Source organism: Lagopus muta, chromosome 2, assembly GCF_023343835.1.
Source record: "Lagopus muta isolate bLagMut1 chromosome 2, bLagMut1 primary, whole genome shotgun sequence".
Lineage (NCBI taxonomy): Eukaryota > Metazoa > Chordata > Aves > Galliformes > Phasianidae > Lagopus > Lagopus muta.
Window position 1 is genome coordinate 47210841 of NC_064434.1, and position 18613 is coordinate 47229453.

The following is an 18613-nucleotide window of genomic DNA, read 5'->3' on the forward strand; positions in this document are numbered from 1 at the left end:
TTTTTCCTGTTTTCACCAAATGAGGCCAGCAGTATCACTCCAATTACAACAAAATTATCTGAAGAGCAGTAAGAAGACAGCTCCTCATGAAGAAGGATATAAGACAGACATCCACACACATACACATGTATGCAAAACAAGAAAAAACTGCTGAGCAAGGTACTTCTGTTGGGTCAGGCTGCAGTGTAAGACAACATATACAAAGGTACAGCATATATCTTCAGATGCTGCATTTCTTTCTGGGACTTGAGAGCTTCAGGAAAACTGGGGACTGTAGCTGTCCTAGAGTGCAAACAGGGAGAGTGATACAGGGAGTGGGCTGAAGCATTTTCCTGTCCTAATTAAGTACAAGACTATCTCAGACTAGTAGTGTTCTCAGAAAGTAAGGAAAGTTCAAACTCTATTTCCCTATAAATTCCAGTTACCCTTTAGGCATTTGAGGAAAGCTTTTGGGTTGTTTTGATTTCAAGGCAGATGGGGCCAATACTCCCAAATACATTAAAGTGCAGCAGAGCTGATTTTCCTCCCTATGGCATACCCCAAATTTCATCAGTTTCATGAGCAGTCAGTAAGGTAGTTAGGATACTCAAGAAGCACCAGATCTATGTTCAGCAATGGGATCTCCAGAGTAAGGTGGAGAGGACAACTGTGAAGGTAAAGGGCGGAGGATAAATGGAAGAAAACAAGAAGACAAAGTAAGTTGTATCCTAGGTGCAAGGCAAAATTGTCTCCTGTTACGCGCAGCTGAGTAATTAGCATGTGCTCAGTAGTCATAGGTCCCCCATAATGAAACACAGTCCACAAGTCATCAGCAGAAGTGTTACAGAAATTCCTCATTTCCTGTTCTAGAAAATGTGCCCCAAATAAAATAAGTGTATTTAATATGACTGAGTTATCTAAGAGAGCACTGAAGAGACAGATGATTTTTTTTCTTTTCAGTTTAACATCAGAAAGGAAAACCTGCAAAGCCACACAGCCAAAACAGGAAGTAGAGATATTAACCTGGACACATTTCTTGTGCATCATCTGGTAATATAACACACACACACATACGATGTGAGATGAATACTGGCTTTATATATCAGTATTGCTATGGCAGCACAGGCCCAGCTCTGAAATGGCAAAGAATCAGACTGAATAATAATAAGCTAACTCCTAACCAGTTATCTCTCTGCCTTAATTGATACAGCGAATGTTCAAGGCAAAAGTGCTATTCCTGCCCTTCTTGTTCTAATATGAAAGGGACTGAGAAGAACATATCAAGATTACTAAAACAAACAGAAAATACACTATTGGTACTCAAAGAGAAATAAAAATGAAGTGCTGTCTCTTCAGCCTGATAAATCATATCTACGCTATCCTAAGAAACAGTAATTATGAGAACACTATCAGGTCAAGGGAAAAAAGTCTTAATGTTGCCTATATCTTAGACATTTAAACATATATAATCATACATCCATACTAACACAATTTATTTAAAAGGTGGTCCAAGGCAAAAACTGCAACTTCATCATTTTTATGCATAGTTTATCTTTCCTCAGGAGGCCAGTGAATGAAAACATTAAAGAACATACATATTTCTTTTGACTCTTACAGATTCACCAGTTTGGTCATGGATTTGGTCATCTACACAGGTTACAGTTTGAGCAGAAAATTTCACTACTTTCTGACTTGCTACCCAAACATTTCCTTAAGATGAGAATTATGTTCAAAACCAGAATAAAACTTGAAACAAACCTCCACATAGAGTTGTGCCGAATGTCTCCCCACCTACAGCCAGCTGGTTTTCATCTGAATAGTAGTTTTTCACTGCAACTTGTATGACATAGCTTGAAAATGGTTTTAGGTTGTTTATGACAGCAATAGGTTCCTGAATTTCCTGTAATTTTAAATCAGATAATAAACTTGTGTTCTTAGAAAGTACTCACATATAACACCAATCATCTGTCCATTAAATTAGTAAGTAGGTGTAATTAGCATGGCTACAATAATGTTCTGTTCAATGACTAATGCTTGAATAGGAAATGGAAAAGTTCAAAATGAATTACAGAAAAAAAATTACTAAGGCAAGCAGAGCTACAACAAAGTGCATAAAATCAAGACTTACTGTTGCTGAACATGTTGAAGATTTATTTAAACATTTAAAAATGTATTTATTTAGTAATGACTTCAACACCTCTTTTATCAAGTAGAAACTGGAGATCTACTGCAACCGGAGTTGTTACTTGTTTAGCAAGGACATGTAGAAACACAGATGAGTGCTTGCACAAGGAAAAGCTAAGGAATCCCCCACTTAGCAAAACACCAATCACAAACAAGAATTAGTATGGGATTTGCAGAAGTAGAAAAATTCCGACAGAAAGTTGCAGAATGGTTTATAAAATAATTAGAAGTAATATTACATTTCTGTTATATACGGTTGCACATGCATTTTTTTTCCAAAATAGACATACCAAAGTTTTTTGCTGTAGAGTAGAGAAACGGTAGGTCAAGTTCTCGTGGTTGTTAGTCATTTCTCTGAAAAATACCAGATATGTTGGTGTAGGCTGGGATATTCTGGGGCATAGCTGCTGTGTTGTGACAGATGGTAAGCTTAACGTAAAACTAGTGTTTGTTGTATCAAGGATAGTAGGTTTCTCATTGTTTAGTAATGGAGTCAGGCACCTCTTATCTAAGAAAGACATTAACAAATGAAAAAAAAAAGCAATTACTGTTGGACCAATCCAAATGTGCATGGGATTCTATCACTGTTCGTATGAGAAAATAATAATCACAAAACCTTCTCCACAAATAGAAACAGAATAGAATACCACTTGGATATAGTATATTTGGTTAGTTGTATAGATTAAAAGAATAGCAGTAACAAAAGTAAAGGCTTGTTTATCTTTGATAAAATCAGAATTGCTAAAATATTTTTATGCTTCTATAGGCACCAAAATAACTTGGAAATTTGGACTTTAGTTGCTGTATTACTGAAAGTTACACACTGTTGAGTCCAAACTTGTTTGCACAAGAAAAGCAAATATGCAGAATAGCTACTAGCTTTTCCTAGCAATTAAATGTTATCTCATTTTCTTCCAAACAGTTTTTCACTTGTATAGTTCACAGTAACAACAGGGAATGGGGAGACAAGATTTGGAAGAGAAGAAGTAGTCTTCATGGAGAAAACAATAGAAGAATGCCATGTAATAATATAAAATAAGTAACAAAATAAAAACCCTTGTCACCTGACGAACTTTTAAAAAACAACTTAAAAATTTACTAAATGGACTTGCTGCCAGGAAGGAAATGACAGTGCAAGAACAATTGTTTGCCCTTAGTCAAGAACAATTGACCTCATTGTCAAGATCTTTTCTTCCTAAATGAGCAACCCTGTCACTCCTTCCAAAAGCAGGTTCATGCTCATAAGGGAAGGAGAATAAGAAAGACTATTTGGTAGAAATAAATGTAAGGTTCATTCTTTGACAGTGCATAGTTTCTTAGAGTAGTAAAAATCTCACGGGAAAAATCCGAGGTGAAATAAAGAACTGAGTCATTTTCATAACTGAAGATTCTGTCAGGCAATTCCATAGAAACGTGCTTACACTGAGAAAAAAATTCCTTTGCTACATATTCAGCCCCTTTCCTCCTAACCCTGAAGAGAAATCATCCTCTCACAGAACGTGTGACAGGACAATAATTTTCACTGAGTACTTCTGATGTATTAAATGATCAACTGACATTGTGTCTCTGGATGGCAATTAAATAGGCTAGAATGAAAGGAAACTAGCTGTACTACCTGCACACATCACTAAGGCAATAAAAAGCTTGTCAGTCAATCCAGATGGTCTTTGCAAACATCGCTTTTTCAGTACCAAGTAGAAAATAAAATTGTTTTTTCTTATTTTAAAATTTTGATTTTCTTTTCTCTTAAACTTGTGCAAATAATTCTGTCCAAAGTTTTTCTCTTGTTTTGTTGCTTTGTTTATTGGTTTTCTTTGTTAAATATTTTTATTCCACTATACATATATTTTTTAAAGCCATCATTAATGAGAATAACTCTGTGAAGATCTCTGGGTAGAAACAGTCCCATTGGACCAAACACCAACTGTTCCCTTTCTGCATCAGCTAAGCCTGGATTTCTTTAAATAAGCTGTATCTCTGGTTCAGTCTGTACCAGGGCCAAGCCAGGATCCTGCATCAATGCCAAGCCCACACAGACTTCATGGGATTAAATTTGCCCAAAGTGCTGATAAGAATAGCCTGGGCTCTGGTCAGAGCAGCTGTGGGCAGGAGAAACGCTGCTGGCTGCCCAGAAACACCATAAAATGTTTCATTCCATAGAACTCCATCCCAGTAAAATATCCTCTTGTATATTTGCTGATTTTTAATGTAAAAATTAATAAATTATTTTTTAATACATTAATTTCAATAATAGCTGTTCTAAACCTCTATACTTACAAACATTATCTCTACAGGTACCATGAATCCTGAAATTGCATTAAAATAATTTTTCCTTCATTCATTACATTCTATCATTTTTTCTTTAAAAGAAGTACAACAAAAAAGAAGTAGTAAGTGAAGCCTGAGTCTACTAGCATGTAAGCTAATTGACTCTCAGGCACTATTTTATAAATCACTTTAATAAGCAGAGCTCTTATATGTTCATCTTTGGAAGAACATACATATTTTTTTTCAGCTTTGCATACTTGTGAACAACAGCAGAATTCTGTATCATGACAAAGATCATTACTAAACTCTTGCAGCACCTCGTGACAACTAATCATCTTCAGGACACAATGGTTGCTCTTTTTCAGTGCTTCAGGATTCACCACCTTTCTCAAATCTCCAGGTTCAATACAACTTTTAAAATAGGAATTTTTCTTTCATTATTCCCCTGATCCATTAAACCACATGCAATAATCACCATCATGTCCTTCCATGCAACAACTTAGTTAATCCTTATTTCCATCTTTTTAAAAATACAAATACACATAGCATGATCTACATGTCAAATATGTGCTCTGAAATAAACTTACTGCATTTGCAGAACAACCCAAATTTCCACTACCTGGATATGATTGCATTGCTGAGCTGTAGGCTAAGATTTTCAGCTCATGATTTGCTTTCTTCTGAAGAGAGTGTCTTGTGCCTTCTTTATTTGCTAGAAAAATTTCTGTGTATTCCTTTGTTTCAATGGTCCAGTATATAAATTGGTTATCTACAGTCAAGCTTCCAATTTTTGTACCTGTAGGAAAATATTGTAGTTAAGCTTCAGCATAATCCTGAGTGAATAATTTTATGAGGGCAGATGAGTACTTCTTCTCAGTAAGTCAGTATGGGTCAGTATCTCAGCCACATTGTGTCTACAAAGACTTTATCTGGAGATTTCTGACATCTCACTAGAATACATACTTCCATTGGCAAACACTCTCACACAGCTCTTTCTCCTGGTTTACATCAACAGGGTACACAACTGGAAGCGTGAAACACATTAGTTTTGTCCATCTTGCCTAAAAATGAATCAATGTTATAAATAAAGTACTTCACAAATGCTATTTTGCTGAAATGCGCGTTGTTGATAGTAGAGACAGAACTAATCGCAGACTACCTAGAAAAGTAACATAGCAATCAGACCTTGAAAACTTGGTATCTTGGTAATCCTCCAGCAGTGGCAACCATCCACATCTGAGGCCCATATTTCATCTCTTCCTCTGATAAACAGCAGTTGGGGTTTCTTTATGTCAGATACATCTATACTCATAGGTCTTCCTAGCTCTGCTTCCGCCACGTTACAGTTGCAGTAGTTCCTCATCTTTTCTTCAACTGATTTGTATCCCAAAATGTGGTACGTGGTGTTATTCAGTATATCATAATAAAACATGCGGCCGCCATGATCAAGCTCTTCAATCCAATACAAGCGGCTACCAAATAAAATGCATTGCTTACAACAGAAAAACTTCAATTTGAACAGTGTCCTAAATACAGTTTTGAAAGTAACTTCAATCAGAAACCTCCCAGTTTAAAACAAGGTAAGTAAAGCAGCATATGTCCAGAGATAAATTTTCTAAATGGAAGGTCACAATAATAGAATGCTCTGGATAAAATGGTTGCAATGATGTTACGGTAATGGTTATTCAGGATTTAAATGTTATTTGAAACTTTTACTCAAACATAGACATTTTTAAGATTAGATATGTCCAAGTTCAAGTAGCAAACAAATAGAAGAGCATCCAGAAGTTTATGAGACATACACAGTGTAAAAACCTCATATTAAAAGTCCTTTTGAGTCCTTATGAGTTAATTCTTCATGTAAATCTTGTTATACCATACTTTAAAGAAATTTTCAGTAATATGTGCCTTACCTTAAAAAAGGATATGACTGTAGAGATGATATAGTTGAATTATGTTTACTCAACTGTGTGTTCAAGGCTTTTAAGGACTTCATCTTGAGTTCCAGATCAATAAAAAATACTTGAGTTTCATTCAATGATGTTTTCAGGGCAACAAAGAGATGTCTTGCAATCCAATCTACTGTGATGGCTGTGACATTGTGAAGAAATACGTCTTCGAAAAACTTAAGAAAAAATAAAATAGAATCTTAAGAGTAGAATTTTCCCACCCAGTGTTAGGATACTACCAAATCAGATTGGCTTCCCAAGTCATTTCTACTTGGAAAGTAGAAATCAAAACATAAACAGGTGGGATGAAGTTTCCAATATCTTTATACAAACAAAAACTGTTGTCTCACTAACAACAATCATTGCTTCCGCTTAAAATTAGAAAGAAATCAAATGAAATTAAACTTTGTTTGATACAAACAAATGTATTTTATGTGTGAATTTGAAATTAAATACTTGTTGAAATACCTTGTGAACAAAGCAGATGTTGGTAAAATCATACATGTTTAATAGGAAAAATTTACCAATGGCATACTCAGGACTCTTCCAATTGCTACACATTGCTACACAAAAAAAAATTGACAGTTTCAATTTTATTATATTATACATATTCGCATTGTATATTTAGAAATGGCCAGTTGTATCTCTTCCATAGGAGAATCTCATATGAACTGATAGTCATTAAGAAAGTTGTATCTTTCCACTTCAGCCTTCCCCACTGCATTTGCAGACCAGAAGGCCAACGATGTCCTGGGCTGCATCCATAGTAGTGTGACCAGCAGGTCGAGAGAAGTGATTCTGCTCCTCTGCTCTCAGGAGACCCCACCACTGGAAGCACTGCATCCAGTTCTGGGGCCTCCAACACAAGAAGGACATTGAATTATTGGAGCAGGTCTAGAGGAGGGCCATAAAGACGATCAGAGAACTGGAGCAACTCCCCTACAAGGACAGGCTGAGAGTTGGAGCTCTTCATCCTGGAGAAGGCTCCAGGGACACCTCATCATGGCCTTCCAGTACCTGACAGGGACCTACAGGAAAACTAAGGAGGGACTTTTTATTAGGGCATGTGGTACAGGATGAGAAATGGCCTTAAACTGGAAGAGAGTAGATTTATACTAGGTATTAGGAAGAAATTCTTTACTGTGAAGGTGGTGAGACACTGGAAGAGGTTGCCTGGCAAAATTGTGGACACACTTACCCTGGAGGCGTTTGGGGCCAGGTTGGATGGGGCTTTGAGCAACTTGGTCTAGAGGGAAGTGTCCCAGCTTATAGCAGGGGTGTTGGAACTAGGTGATCTTAAAAATCCATTCCAACACAAACCATTCTATGATTCTAGAATTCTGCCAATAAATGTAATTTGCTATCACGCTGCTTTTTCTTTGCTTTCAGCATCATGTTTTGACTTCTTTAAAAACATGATTAGGCCCAAAATAATGACAATAATGACCACATTTTCCTAGATTTCTTGAATCAACAAAGGGGACAAAGTAATACCTGAGACTCTGAAGTACTCTGTACATTCAGAAGAAAAAGAGAGTCTTCTAGGATGTAATACACTTTGTCATCATTAGCAGTATAGCAGATGTCCTTTATATTTGTATTTGTCAGAACTTCCCATATGGTATGATTATTGTCTATGTCAGTAAGAAACAACTTGTTGAAAGAAGAAGTTATAAGAGTTGGGACAGGGAAAAAATCTGGAAAGAAAAGGCACAGCAGAATTTACACCAAGCATTTTAGGCAACAGCGGTCATTCACAACATACAACATAAAGCAAGTACAAAATACAAATGGCCCTGTACAAGGTATATTTGATTATATGGCATACTAGACAAATAAACAAACAAACAAATAAATAAATAATCAGATGCACAGATTGATGTTGTGTTTTTGTCATCGTATACAAACTTATAAATATTTTTCAATGGCATTGTAGATGCTTAGCTAAGAACTTTAAGCCAAGTAAAAATATATTTGCTCTCTTAATTACCTTTCACAGCCCAATTAGAAATAATCTATGACCCCTAATAGATCTCTAACTTTCTTGGATACCTTTCACAGCCCATTTGTAAGCAACATATATTACTGTAGTTTTATGCAGATAACAGATTGAAGACTACCGTTCCATGCTATCCTGACACTGCTTAAAAAAATTAATCTAGCATACTTCTGAGAAAAGACTTGCAATTCCCAAAAGTTAAGCTGATGATAAGAAATGTGTCAGTAATTTTCCATTAAAAGCTCCAGCAACCTCCTCTGTGTTGTCTACCACAGTGTGGAACAAATGTCATCCGTGTTTAAGGGACTATTTATTATATAATATGTGTATGGTTGAGTACACCAGCTATTACACAGAAACCATAAACTGACATCCAAGTCATCCATACCTGATGAATTCCTCTGTACTATATCAGATATAGGTCCTGGGCCCACAGATGTAAAAGCTTGCACCTGTGAGACAGGAGATTGTTCTGTATGTTAAACAGCAGCATAAAATATTTCAGTATAGAACATCATAACTGATGACAAAATGACAACCAAATCCCCTGACAGCTCAGCAAGGAATGTATGCATGTGTTCTGCTTGACAAAGGCTGTGCTGGTCAGTTCAAAGTCTACACTGAGATTTTTGCCATGACTATGTAGAAAATTGTAAGACATGGCCTAGAGAGTGACAATTCATACTGCATTTATCAACTGGATACAAGGAAAGTCAGGCAGTCTTGTCTCTTTCCCCAGGATGAAGTACTTTCCTACTGTTGATACTGCAAACAACACAGCCTTCTTCCCACTCATAGCCAGCCTATTACACACTTCCATGCTTCTAATTTGTCTTTCATTATGTTTTAAGCCTTTTATCATGACAGAAACCATGACCTATCAAGTTTTAATATGAAAATCTTTTACTATGGATATTAAGTAATTCTTTGCATTTATAAAGCAGTAGTGCTTTTCAGCTTTGCAGTCAAGCAAAAGCCACAAATTCTTGAACCAAGCCTTACGCCATATCCTAGGCAGATACATCAAGATGCACTGGTAACATCTGAAATAAGCTCAGTAACTTTTTCATACCTGAAACCTGACTGTGAGCCTAGGAAGCACATCTCTGATTGAAAAGAGCAATACAGTGGGTTTGACATCGCTCACATTCCACTCCATGAGAGTGTCAGCAGCACCACTCTGATACAACAGTTGGTAGTAAACTCTGAATTGTGTTAATACTCCATTGTCTTTTTCAGGTTTGTCCCATCTGAACTCCACAAGGACTTTCTCTTCACTTTCATGTATGTTATTATGCAACACATATATTCTAGGGTTTGCAGGGGCTGAAGGAACTGCATGAAAAATAAAAAACACAGTGAAACACTTATATGAAAACAGAACCTGTAGCCTGTAATTAACACTTCTAGTTTTGCACCTGAGCTTGACAGCCTTAATGTTGGCAAAATACAGATAGCAAGTAGAGAGTTGTTAGAGTACCCAAAACTTCGCAGTAATATCTTTCTGTCTTTCATCAACAGTTATGTATCTGATAAAAATACATAGAAATACAGATAAAGATACAGGTAAATACACTCCTGCTCTCCAATTGGGAAATATCTATTTAGTAAAATCCTGTAGCTTACTATGGAGTGCCATGAATATCACAGTACAGAATGAGCCCTATTCCCTCTCCTATTCTCTTCAAAACCTAGTGCACCTCATAAGCTTTCTCGGTACATCAGTTATTCTGCATTATATGTTAGCTGTCTTAACTTTAACCTACATGAGAGCAAAATGTTATGCAGTTAAACAGTGCATAACATTCATTAAAAACTTAATAAGTGGTTAATATATCACATGCAGCCTTTGATAATCATCATAATAGATCTCAATTTCTCTGTATTACTCATAGTCATGGGGGCACATGGTGGGTATATGATCACACTCTTGCTCTTCTAAATTCGCTTACTACAACAGAGTGCATTTATGTGTGCAACAGATAATTGCCATAGATCATAGAATCATGGAATGGCCTGGGTTGTTTTAATTCGAATGTGATGAAAAACAGTTTGGCAAAATTTGCTTCTTTAAATCATAGACTGCTTTGAGAGATTCAAAAACCCTGGGGTCTGGTTCAGAGACTCATCTCCTCTGGACTAATCATAGAATCATTGAATGGCCTGGGTTGAAAAGGACCACAATACTCATCTAGTTTCAACCCTTCTGCTATATGCAGGGTCACCAAACACCATACCAGGCTGCCCAGAGCCACATCCAGCCTGGCCTTGAATGTCTGCAGAGATGGGGCATCCACAATCTACTTGGGCAACCTGTTCCAGTGTCTTACCACCCTTTAAGCAAAAAATTTCCTCCTAAACTAAACCTTCCCTGTCTCAGTTTAAAACCATTCCCCCTTGTCCTATCACTATCCACCTATGTAAACAGCCGTTCCCCCTCCTGTTTATATGCTCCCTATAAGTACTGGAAGGCTGCAATAAGGTCACCTGGAGCCTTCACTTTTCCAAGCAAAGATGTTCAGGAATGTGTCCTTACAAGTCTGCCTATGGATGACTAGCCCTGGGAGCTGCTCATTCCGCTCTAGACAGGGTTCCACATCCTGACACAGACCTTAGACAGACACACAGTTCCAGTACTCATTGCAGATTATGACTAGGATTTGAAATGCAAATACCTCCTTCAGGGGCTCGAAGGTACACAGACGTTGTTGGTGCCTTGCCCCAATATGTGTATGGAGTCACACTAAAATCAAAGAGTGCAAATGGTTCCAGCCAATCAACTTTGTAGGATGGAACTGTCAAGTCATGCGGATGGAGGCACCGTTCACTCTCCAAAGACTGTGAACAAATAAAGTAAAGTAAAGTAAAGTAAAGTAAAATAAAATAAAATAAAATAAAATAAAATAAAATGCATTCTGTTTTCTAAATTCTTCTCTCCAAGTTGGTAGCTAAACCAGGACAGAACTGCTCCTCCTGAGTGATCATTGTTTTATCAACTCTTGTCATAATGCACACCAATCTGCTAGCAATCTGCCCTTTGAATTTAAAGTACAACTTGCCAAATGTGCTGAAATGCAGTGTGGATGAAAGCTAGATCTCACATTCAGTCAAAGGCTTTCCCACTAGCATCTCGGAGGACACTTCTGTCTTTAAGATACTGTGAAAGTTTTTCTCACACGTCTTTGGGCCCGCTAACTCCTTAGCTGCCACTTCACACTCCAGCAGCTAGTCCAGAGCTACTGCTAAGCCCATGTTCCTCCAGTGCTGGCCTCAGTGGTGGAGGAACAGAACAGCTTGCTTTGTATTTGCTTTGTATTTAGTTTGGTTGCTTAATCAACTCCTAAATTCTGAAGAAGAAATAAACCGTGGATCTGTTTAAAAGTAGACAAAGCTAAAGCAAGTAATACATGTAGATAATAAAGAGGGATTGACTGAATACCCTCATTTGTAAAACACTTGATCCCACGCAGTAAAAGACAGTTCCCCATTGCACATCTGTGGAGGCACTCCAAATGATGTGAAAGCTTGAAGAATTTCCCTTTATCTTGAAAGAAGATTCTGGCACTGAACTTGGAATCACTTTTGGTGTGAAAGAGAAATTTCCTGCTCATGAAGAGAGGAAATAATGAAAGAAATGTAAATAATATTATCAATAAGTAGAGTTTAAAACCAGACTTAAAACTTTAAGGTACTACAAATAAACCCCATAATTTATCACCAAATAGAAACAATGGTCTATGAATAATAACATTATGTATTCTTTTTAGCCATAGTCATCACCTTTTCTAATTGCACATTATGCAGCTATAGCCTAGTATATTTATTATCAAGTTGCTGTTGTTCTTATCTTTAGCTAAATGGATACATAATTTTAAGAGTGGAAAATGAGAGGGAATACTTTTATTGAGGGGTTTAGATTAAGAAAATGAATTACCTGGCAGAGGTTTAAGTGATGTGTGAACAAGGGTAAAGGCTGCAAACTCAGCTGGTTCTGAAAAGGGAATACTAACACTCTGGTTGACTTCCTGAGTTGTAATGAATTTAAGCCTATTAATCCAGAACAGACGACCACTGTAATACTGAAGTGCATTCTGAGACACCTCTGAAATACTCCATCCTGAGAATTCTTTCACTATGACATTACCACAACTGCAAAAACATATATGAAATCAGCAAACACACAGAGTAATGAGAACAGCATTTATGCAATGTTTTATAAATTAATAAACTTCTCATCATTCAATTTTTTACTACTCATGTAGGAGACAATAAAACAAATCAAAAACTTCTGAAGTTCTCTACAGCACAACACTTTCTAGAACAGCACATTGGAGGATCACCCACAAAACAAATCCCTCATTCCTTTGATTTCATTAAAAAAATGAATTCTGAAGTGGTTTAGAATTCTGATATATGCATGTAGAAAATGGACTATTTCAAAAAAATCAGCCCACCATCTCTCAGCCATCCCACTTAAACCACTTCACAGCCTGAGATTCATTCTATTACATCATAGCAGGTTCCTAGAAGAATTTGACCCTCTTAGTTTCTCTGATAACTTTGTATTATTTATTAAAGTCTATTAACATTTTCCTCCACTGATGTCACTGATAATTTAATTTGTCTAGTTACTTCGTGCCAAAACATACAGGTCCTTTTTGATCCCAATTTATCTTCTCAGTAAGAGATTAAATATATTGTAGGAGGTGTCATTTTACCATCTTAGAAATGTCTCTCGACTTAAACATATGCTATCCAAAGCAAATTTGGAAAATCTTTGACACACCATCAGGTCTATTAGGATGGGTTACTTCTAATCTCTCAGCTCTGGCATGCCAGAGATGATGATTCAAAACTCCCAATTTGTTCCCAGTGGAGATGCATGTTCTACTTAAAACTAATCAACACATTTTGATTCCTTAAATGTTTACCATTAATGACAGTGAGTATAAAATCAGTCAGAAAATTCAGTTGATTCCACTCAAAGCCAGCTTGCAACATTATGAACATATGAACAGATACTGTTCAATTAAATCTACAAGGTACAGTTTCCTGCTTGTTAAAAGGTAACACTCTCCATATGAAAAGGAGCAAAAATATGTTTTCATGAGCTACCACTAATCAACCCTGCTAAATAGTTTCTTCATGATGTGGGTGGCCCATATGTAAAAATACAATTTTTCTCAAGGTCTTATCAACACACATTTTAGCTCACATATAAACAAAGTTTTGTTCTATTTTGTCTTGTTTTTTAAACTGCTTTTCAAGAATAATGAAGTTGTTTCACATTCAGGATGATCAAGAGGAAAGCCTACTGCACACTGATTGCTCAGGAGAGAAAGTAGTGTCAATTCAAATCTTAAACTCCACACAAGACGAACAAGTGCAGCTCTAGTCACTTGCAAGCCATCAGGTGTTGTAAATGACAAGGTAAATCTGACAATTAATACTGATTATTTCCCAAAGCTAAGTCTAAAAATCAATGAGTATGACCACATTTCTGCTGAGCATCCCTATTGTGTTTCTCTTACTGTACAACTCTGTTAACTATCTCAACATATAGTTTTCTATTATCTGCATGTGATCATCAGCTCTTCTTACAGTGTAATTAGAAACTGGAGCTCAGCACTGGACAACCTTTTTTTTTAAAGAAAATACTACAAAGAAAAAGAAGAGATAAAAATAAAAAATAGTTTCTCACCTGTACTATTCACTTACCTCTCTTTGCAAATAGAAATTCTGTATAGGTTTAGGCACAGACCATCTTGCACAAGCCAGTAAAGAAAACCAGAGGTGAGATCCAAAGCTAAACCAACCACCTAAGAAATGGTAAGTTCAAAGAGCAATTTGTACACACTTTCACTTCAGTGGTAGAAGCCTTTGATCACCAGTGTTGTGCAGACAGCATTCTGTGCAGCTCTTTGTTGGCAAAAATAACACTATTAGCATGAACATTTATTCTAATATGAAAAGAGGTAATGCTAGAAAACAATCACCTCCTTTGTGGGCACTTATTTATAGCAGCTGATGATTTCTAGATTGCATTTTATGAGCATCTGTCACAGCATTCATTCCTAGAGCATTTGAGTGCTTTGGATTTATGGCAATAGTGTATCAAGTGATTAGTGAAACAACCTATCAACATTTCTAAAACACCTCTGGTATTTTAATATTCTTTGTCTGAAACAGATGGTTGATATTCAGTCTGAAAATCAGAACTGCTTTTCGAAAGAAGTGTTTCAGATCTTCTGCCTCTGTTTTCTAGCTTTGATTTTAGGCATAGAATATTTAATGTGTTGCACTTCTTCTGTAAAATACATGCATTGTTTAATGGCTGTATTCAGTTAAACAGGAAAGTCAAGTGTTTACATTTTAGTAAATAACGTATTATCAAATAAGATTCGGGGCAAAAATTAAGCAATCCTACTATTCATTATTTCAATATTTCACCTTCATTTAAGTCAGGTGCAGAACTTTTTAAATCCATTTTAAATGTGATTTAATATTCAAAATAAAGCTTTCTAATTTTTTTTTTTTTTTTTTGCAATAAAATATAAATTCAACACTATGTGCAAAATAATGGAAATCAGTCATTTAGTAATCTGTTCTGTAAGTGACAAAGAATTTGCTTCCACCCAGTCCGTCTGCTACATGTTATCAAGTTCAGCCCATGCCACATCATTAGCACAGCTTACAAGTGGTTGGAGGCCTTTCTGAGCTTGTTTTCCCGCACCCAAATTTTGCATCCAAGAACTAGTTGTAGCTCTTCTTTTATAAGGTTAGATTTTCACTATGAATGTAAATGGAGCACCTTTTTTTTAAAACTCTTCATTAATAAACCACAGAAGATGATGACAGGAAAGCAAATGCTATATCACTTCGTTGTCTGTTTGTCCTTATGTAATCACATTCTTGACACATTTCTGTTGACACTGTATGTCAAGAAATCAAGGTTTGAATGATTGCTCCTGTTGCTGTTAAAAATACCTCACAGTATGTATGTGCCCTAGTGCATATTTAACCAAGAGCGTTATATTTTATAGCATATACCTATTCTTCCATCTGTGTCACTGAATTACATATTCCTGAACCTACCACAGTTTTTGAAACATCTCAATCTTTTCTTTCTACAACTATTAGATTTTCCCACAGGCAAGACCATATTCTTTCTTCTGGTCCCAGTATCACCATTAACAAAAGGGAAATAAATATTTGTATGTACTATTCATATTCAGGGGTTAGGTGGTAATTTAACACCACCCTTCCCTTCTGCTTCAAAAACAGACAGACTTTTTCCATTTCATGGGAGTTACTGGGCATGATATGTAGTTGTGACCATGCAAAGTAATTTCACATCACAAGGTGCAAAATTAGTGTAGCTACTTGAAATGCCTCTTGACTAGCAACACTGAAAGGCAAGATCTACAGGGTCCTGGCCCCTTGTGCTTGTGCCCCTTGTGATCTTTGCTACCCCCCATAAATTTATTTTGTCCCAGCCATATTGTACAGTGTAAACTACTTAAGTGCTTTGAATATTCTGGGCCAGATCCTAAATAGTAACAAGCCAGAGTAGCTCTGCCAAGATCCATCAAACTATACCAATGCACACCAGCTAAGCAGCGAAACTGATTGCAAAATAAAATAATTGTCATAAAGTGATCTAGTTCCTGCCTAAGGACTTTCAAACTCTGCTTTCATACTTGTTCAGGACACCTATTGTCACTACAGTAGTGATATTCTAGTCCCATTACTCACATTTCATGCTAAAAGAGGTACAGCTATATACTGCTGACAGTACTGTATTGACCAGCTGAACAGCAATTCTTCATCAGAGAAGAAATGAGTAAGTTCCAGAAAGAAACACTTACATAGAAAGCATGCTCCAACTGTTGCATAACAGCAATTATCTAATACGCCTGTGTTTTAATATTAAGAAGGTATTCTTCTCATGATAAAGGGCTCTACTGCTTCAGGAAGATACACATTATTACTTGTAAAAACACATATTTACTTATTTATATGGGACAGTGACAACCAGCTCAGTAACTTCACCACTAAGCAACATCGTACTGCCTTTTTGATGAGCTTATTCCAGGTTTCATTTTAATAAATAATCATCCAACAATTGCAATTGGTCACTGCTCCCTTTAGATATTTTTACTTGGCGTTTTTCCTGTGTTCATCACAGCAGGAGGTTGAGTTCAGGATGTCAGTGCACAGAGTAGGGGCAGCACAGAAGCAAGAGATATTTGTTTGTAGGAGGTGTGAATAAGTGGAGGGTTGAAGGCTGGTATCACTGACACAGAGAAAGGTGCAGAAAAAAGTGACAGCAACAGATAGGCAGTCTTACTGCTGCCAAGGGCTCTGAAGATGAGAACAAGAAATCTGAGGTTAGAATGAGGTGATTCAGAGAAACAGGCCATAAGTCAAAAGAGGAGGGGAAGGTAACTTTTGTCACTTAGGCTAAAATGCAAGTTGTCACAACATATCAGCCAGAAGATACATGAGAAGTATAAGTGTGCTATTGAGGTTGTACATGAAGACATACATGAAGAGAGTCCATACTAGCCAGTTTCTGTGGAGGCATCTTTCACTACCTGTGTGTTCAGATTTACACATTAACCATGTGCCACACCGGAACCAGGTTTCCTCTCCCCAACAAATACTCCCTCAGCTTGAATGCAGCAGAGACTCATGAGATCAGCTGGACTTTCCAAACATTAATCACCTTTCAGAGACCAAATAAAATCTAGGTATAAGGTGTTGTAGGTTTTTTTGTTTTGTACTTGCATTGCTGTGGGGCTTTGTTTTTTTTTAAATTATCTGGTTTTTTTGTTTGTTTTTAAATCTAGGAAACACCAGTCTCTTCTCCTCTTAGAGAAGGAGGTTGAAATATTCTGGGGAATAATATAAGGCTAGTCAGGAAACATAGATCTCCAGAGTTTCAGTTTCTCTTTAATAGAGAGTCTGTCTTGAGTTAAAAACAGGAACAAAACTTGTAGGATAGATGGAATTTTTTTAAAAGGCTTTTTAAGCAAAAGATGTGCCTTAAAGCTTTTGCAGCAATAATGAATCTGAGATGATGTCTTCTGTCAAATTATGGCTTACCCCATTACCTTGGACAGAGTGAAACCCCACACAGTCTGTGGTTGAAAGAGGGGATCATTCAGCTTTTCTTTGAGAGAGATTCCAAAGATTTAATGAACTGCAATAGAGAGGATGGTCACTCAGTCTGACTTCCTAGGAGACGCTCAAATGTTGAGCAAACTTTACATGCTTCACCAATTCTGCAGTTACCATAATACTGACTCCCAGACTCCTCCTTTCTGCCAGGAAACTGGGTCATCTATCACTTATATCTCAGCTACACATGGAAGAGAAGGGAGGGAACGAAAGGCAGGAAGCAGTAAGCTATATGCAACTGCAAAGATTCTGCAGATCTATTCGTAAGGTAAACATCCAGTCTGAGTTCCTTGGCTGTGGTGGCAACTCTGAATCCCACCTTGCAAGAATGAGGACAAGTCCCTGGCGTGGCAAATCCCACATGATGGCAGCATCAAGATGGGTCTAGAGAAAGCAAGAATGGTCTGTGATGAACTGACAGTGAATTGAGCCCTTAAATGCCTTGATGTGACATCAGAGAAGGGTGAGTGGAGAAGAAAGATATGAAGAGGCTAGCAGGGAGACAAAAGCTGTCGGAGAAGAGCACAGAGTTCTCTCAGAGCACATCAGATGGGATCCAGTTAGGAAAGGGGGGAGTTAATAGGCACTGACAATTTGCAAGGTCTTTTATGTGCTCTGAGCGTCTCTTCACTCCACCAGCTTATGCCTTCATCAAATGCATTATCCAACCTTAATATAGGTAAACAACTCCCATACTTTTCTTCACCCTTATACTAGCTTTTCTCACTCTTATAAAAAGTCCCTTCCGTCCTCCCAGAAGAGTCACCCTCCTCTGCAACAGCCTTTTCTCAGCCACCAGGAACTTCTCAAGAGGATGCAGCAAAGGGAGGTGTGCCAAGCTGGGGCCAAGCCCACAGCTGAGTGGGGCAAAAGGAGAAAGAGAAGACTGGGAAAAGGAAGAGAAATTCAAGATACAGGGTCCCCAAAACACGGGTCTTGTTCTTCTGGTCATGCAAGGAGCAGGAGCAGTCAGGATGGGGATTGCCAGTGTGAGTTTTGGCATCCTCACCGGCACAGTAGTAACAAAATCAACAGTTACAGTATGGGTATT

At 37.2% G+C, this 18613-nt stretch overlaps 1 protein-coding gene across 4 annotated transcripts in view; it reads right to left on the bottom strand.

Moving 5' to 3' along the window:
• The window catches only part of ROS1 (ROS proto-oncogene 1, receptor tyrosine kinase), a 72112-nt gene that overhangs the window by 32028 nt on the left and 21471 nt on the right, over positions 1–18613 (bottom strand). For all 4 annotated transcript variants that reach the window (XM_048936750.1, XM_048936751.1, XM_048936748.1 and 1 more), the window contains 12 exons: positions 14098–14198; positions 12314–12528; positions 11819–11982; positions 11055–11217; positions 9452–9714; positions 8768–8831; positions 7875–8077; positions 6345–6556; positions 5617–5903; positions 5051–5227; positions 2454–2671; positions 1738–1879 (listed from right to left, as the gene is read on the bottom strand). In XM_048936750.1, coding sequence (XP_048792707.1) covers positions 1738–1879; positions 2454–2671; positions 5051–5227; positions 5617–5903; positions 6345–6556; positions 7875–8077; positions 8768–8831; positions 9452–9714; positions 11055–11217; positions 11819–11982; positions 12314–12528; positions 14098–14198 — 2209 coding nt within the window. The remainder of the gene's footprint in view (positions 1–1737; positions 1880–2453; positions 2672–5050; positions 5228–5616; positions 5904–6344; positions 6557–7874; positions 8078–8767; positions 8832–9451; positions 9715–11054; positions 11218–11818; positions 11983–12313; positions 12529–14097; positions 14199–18613) is intronic.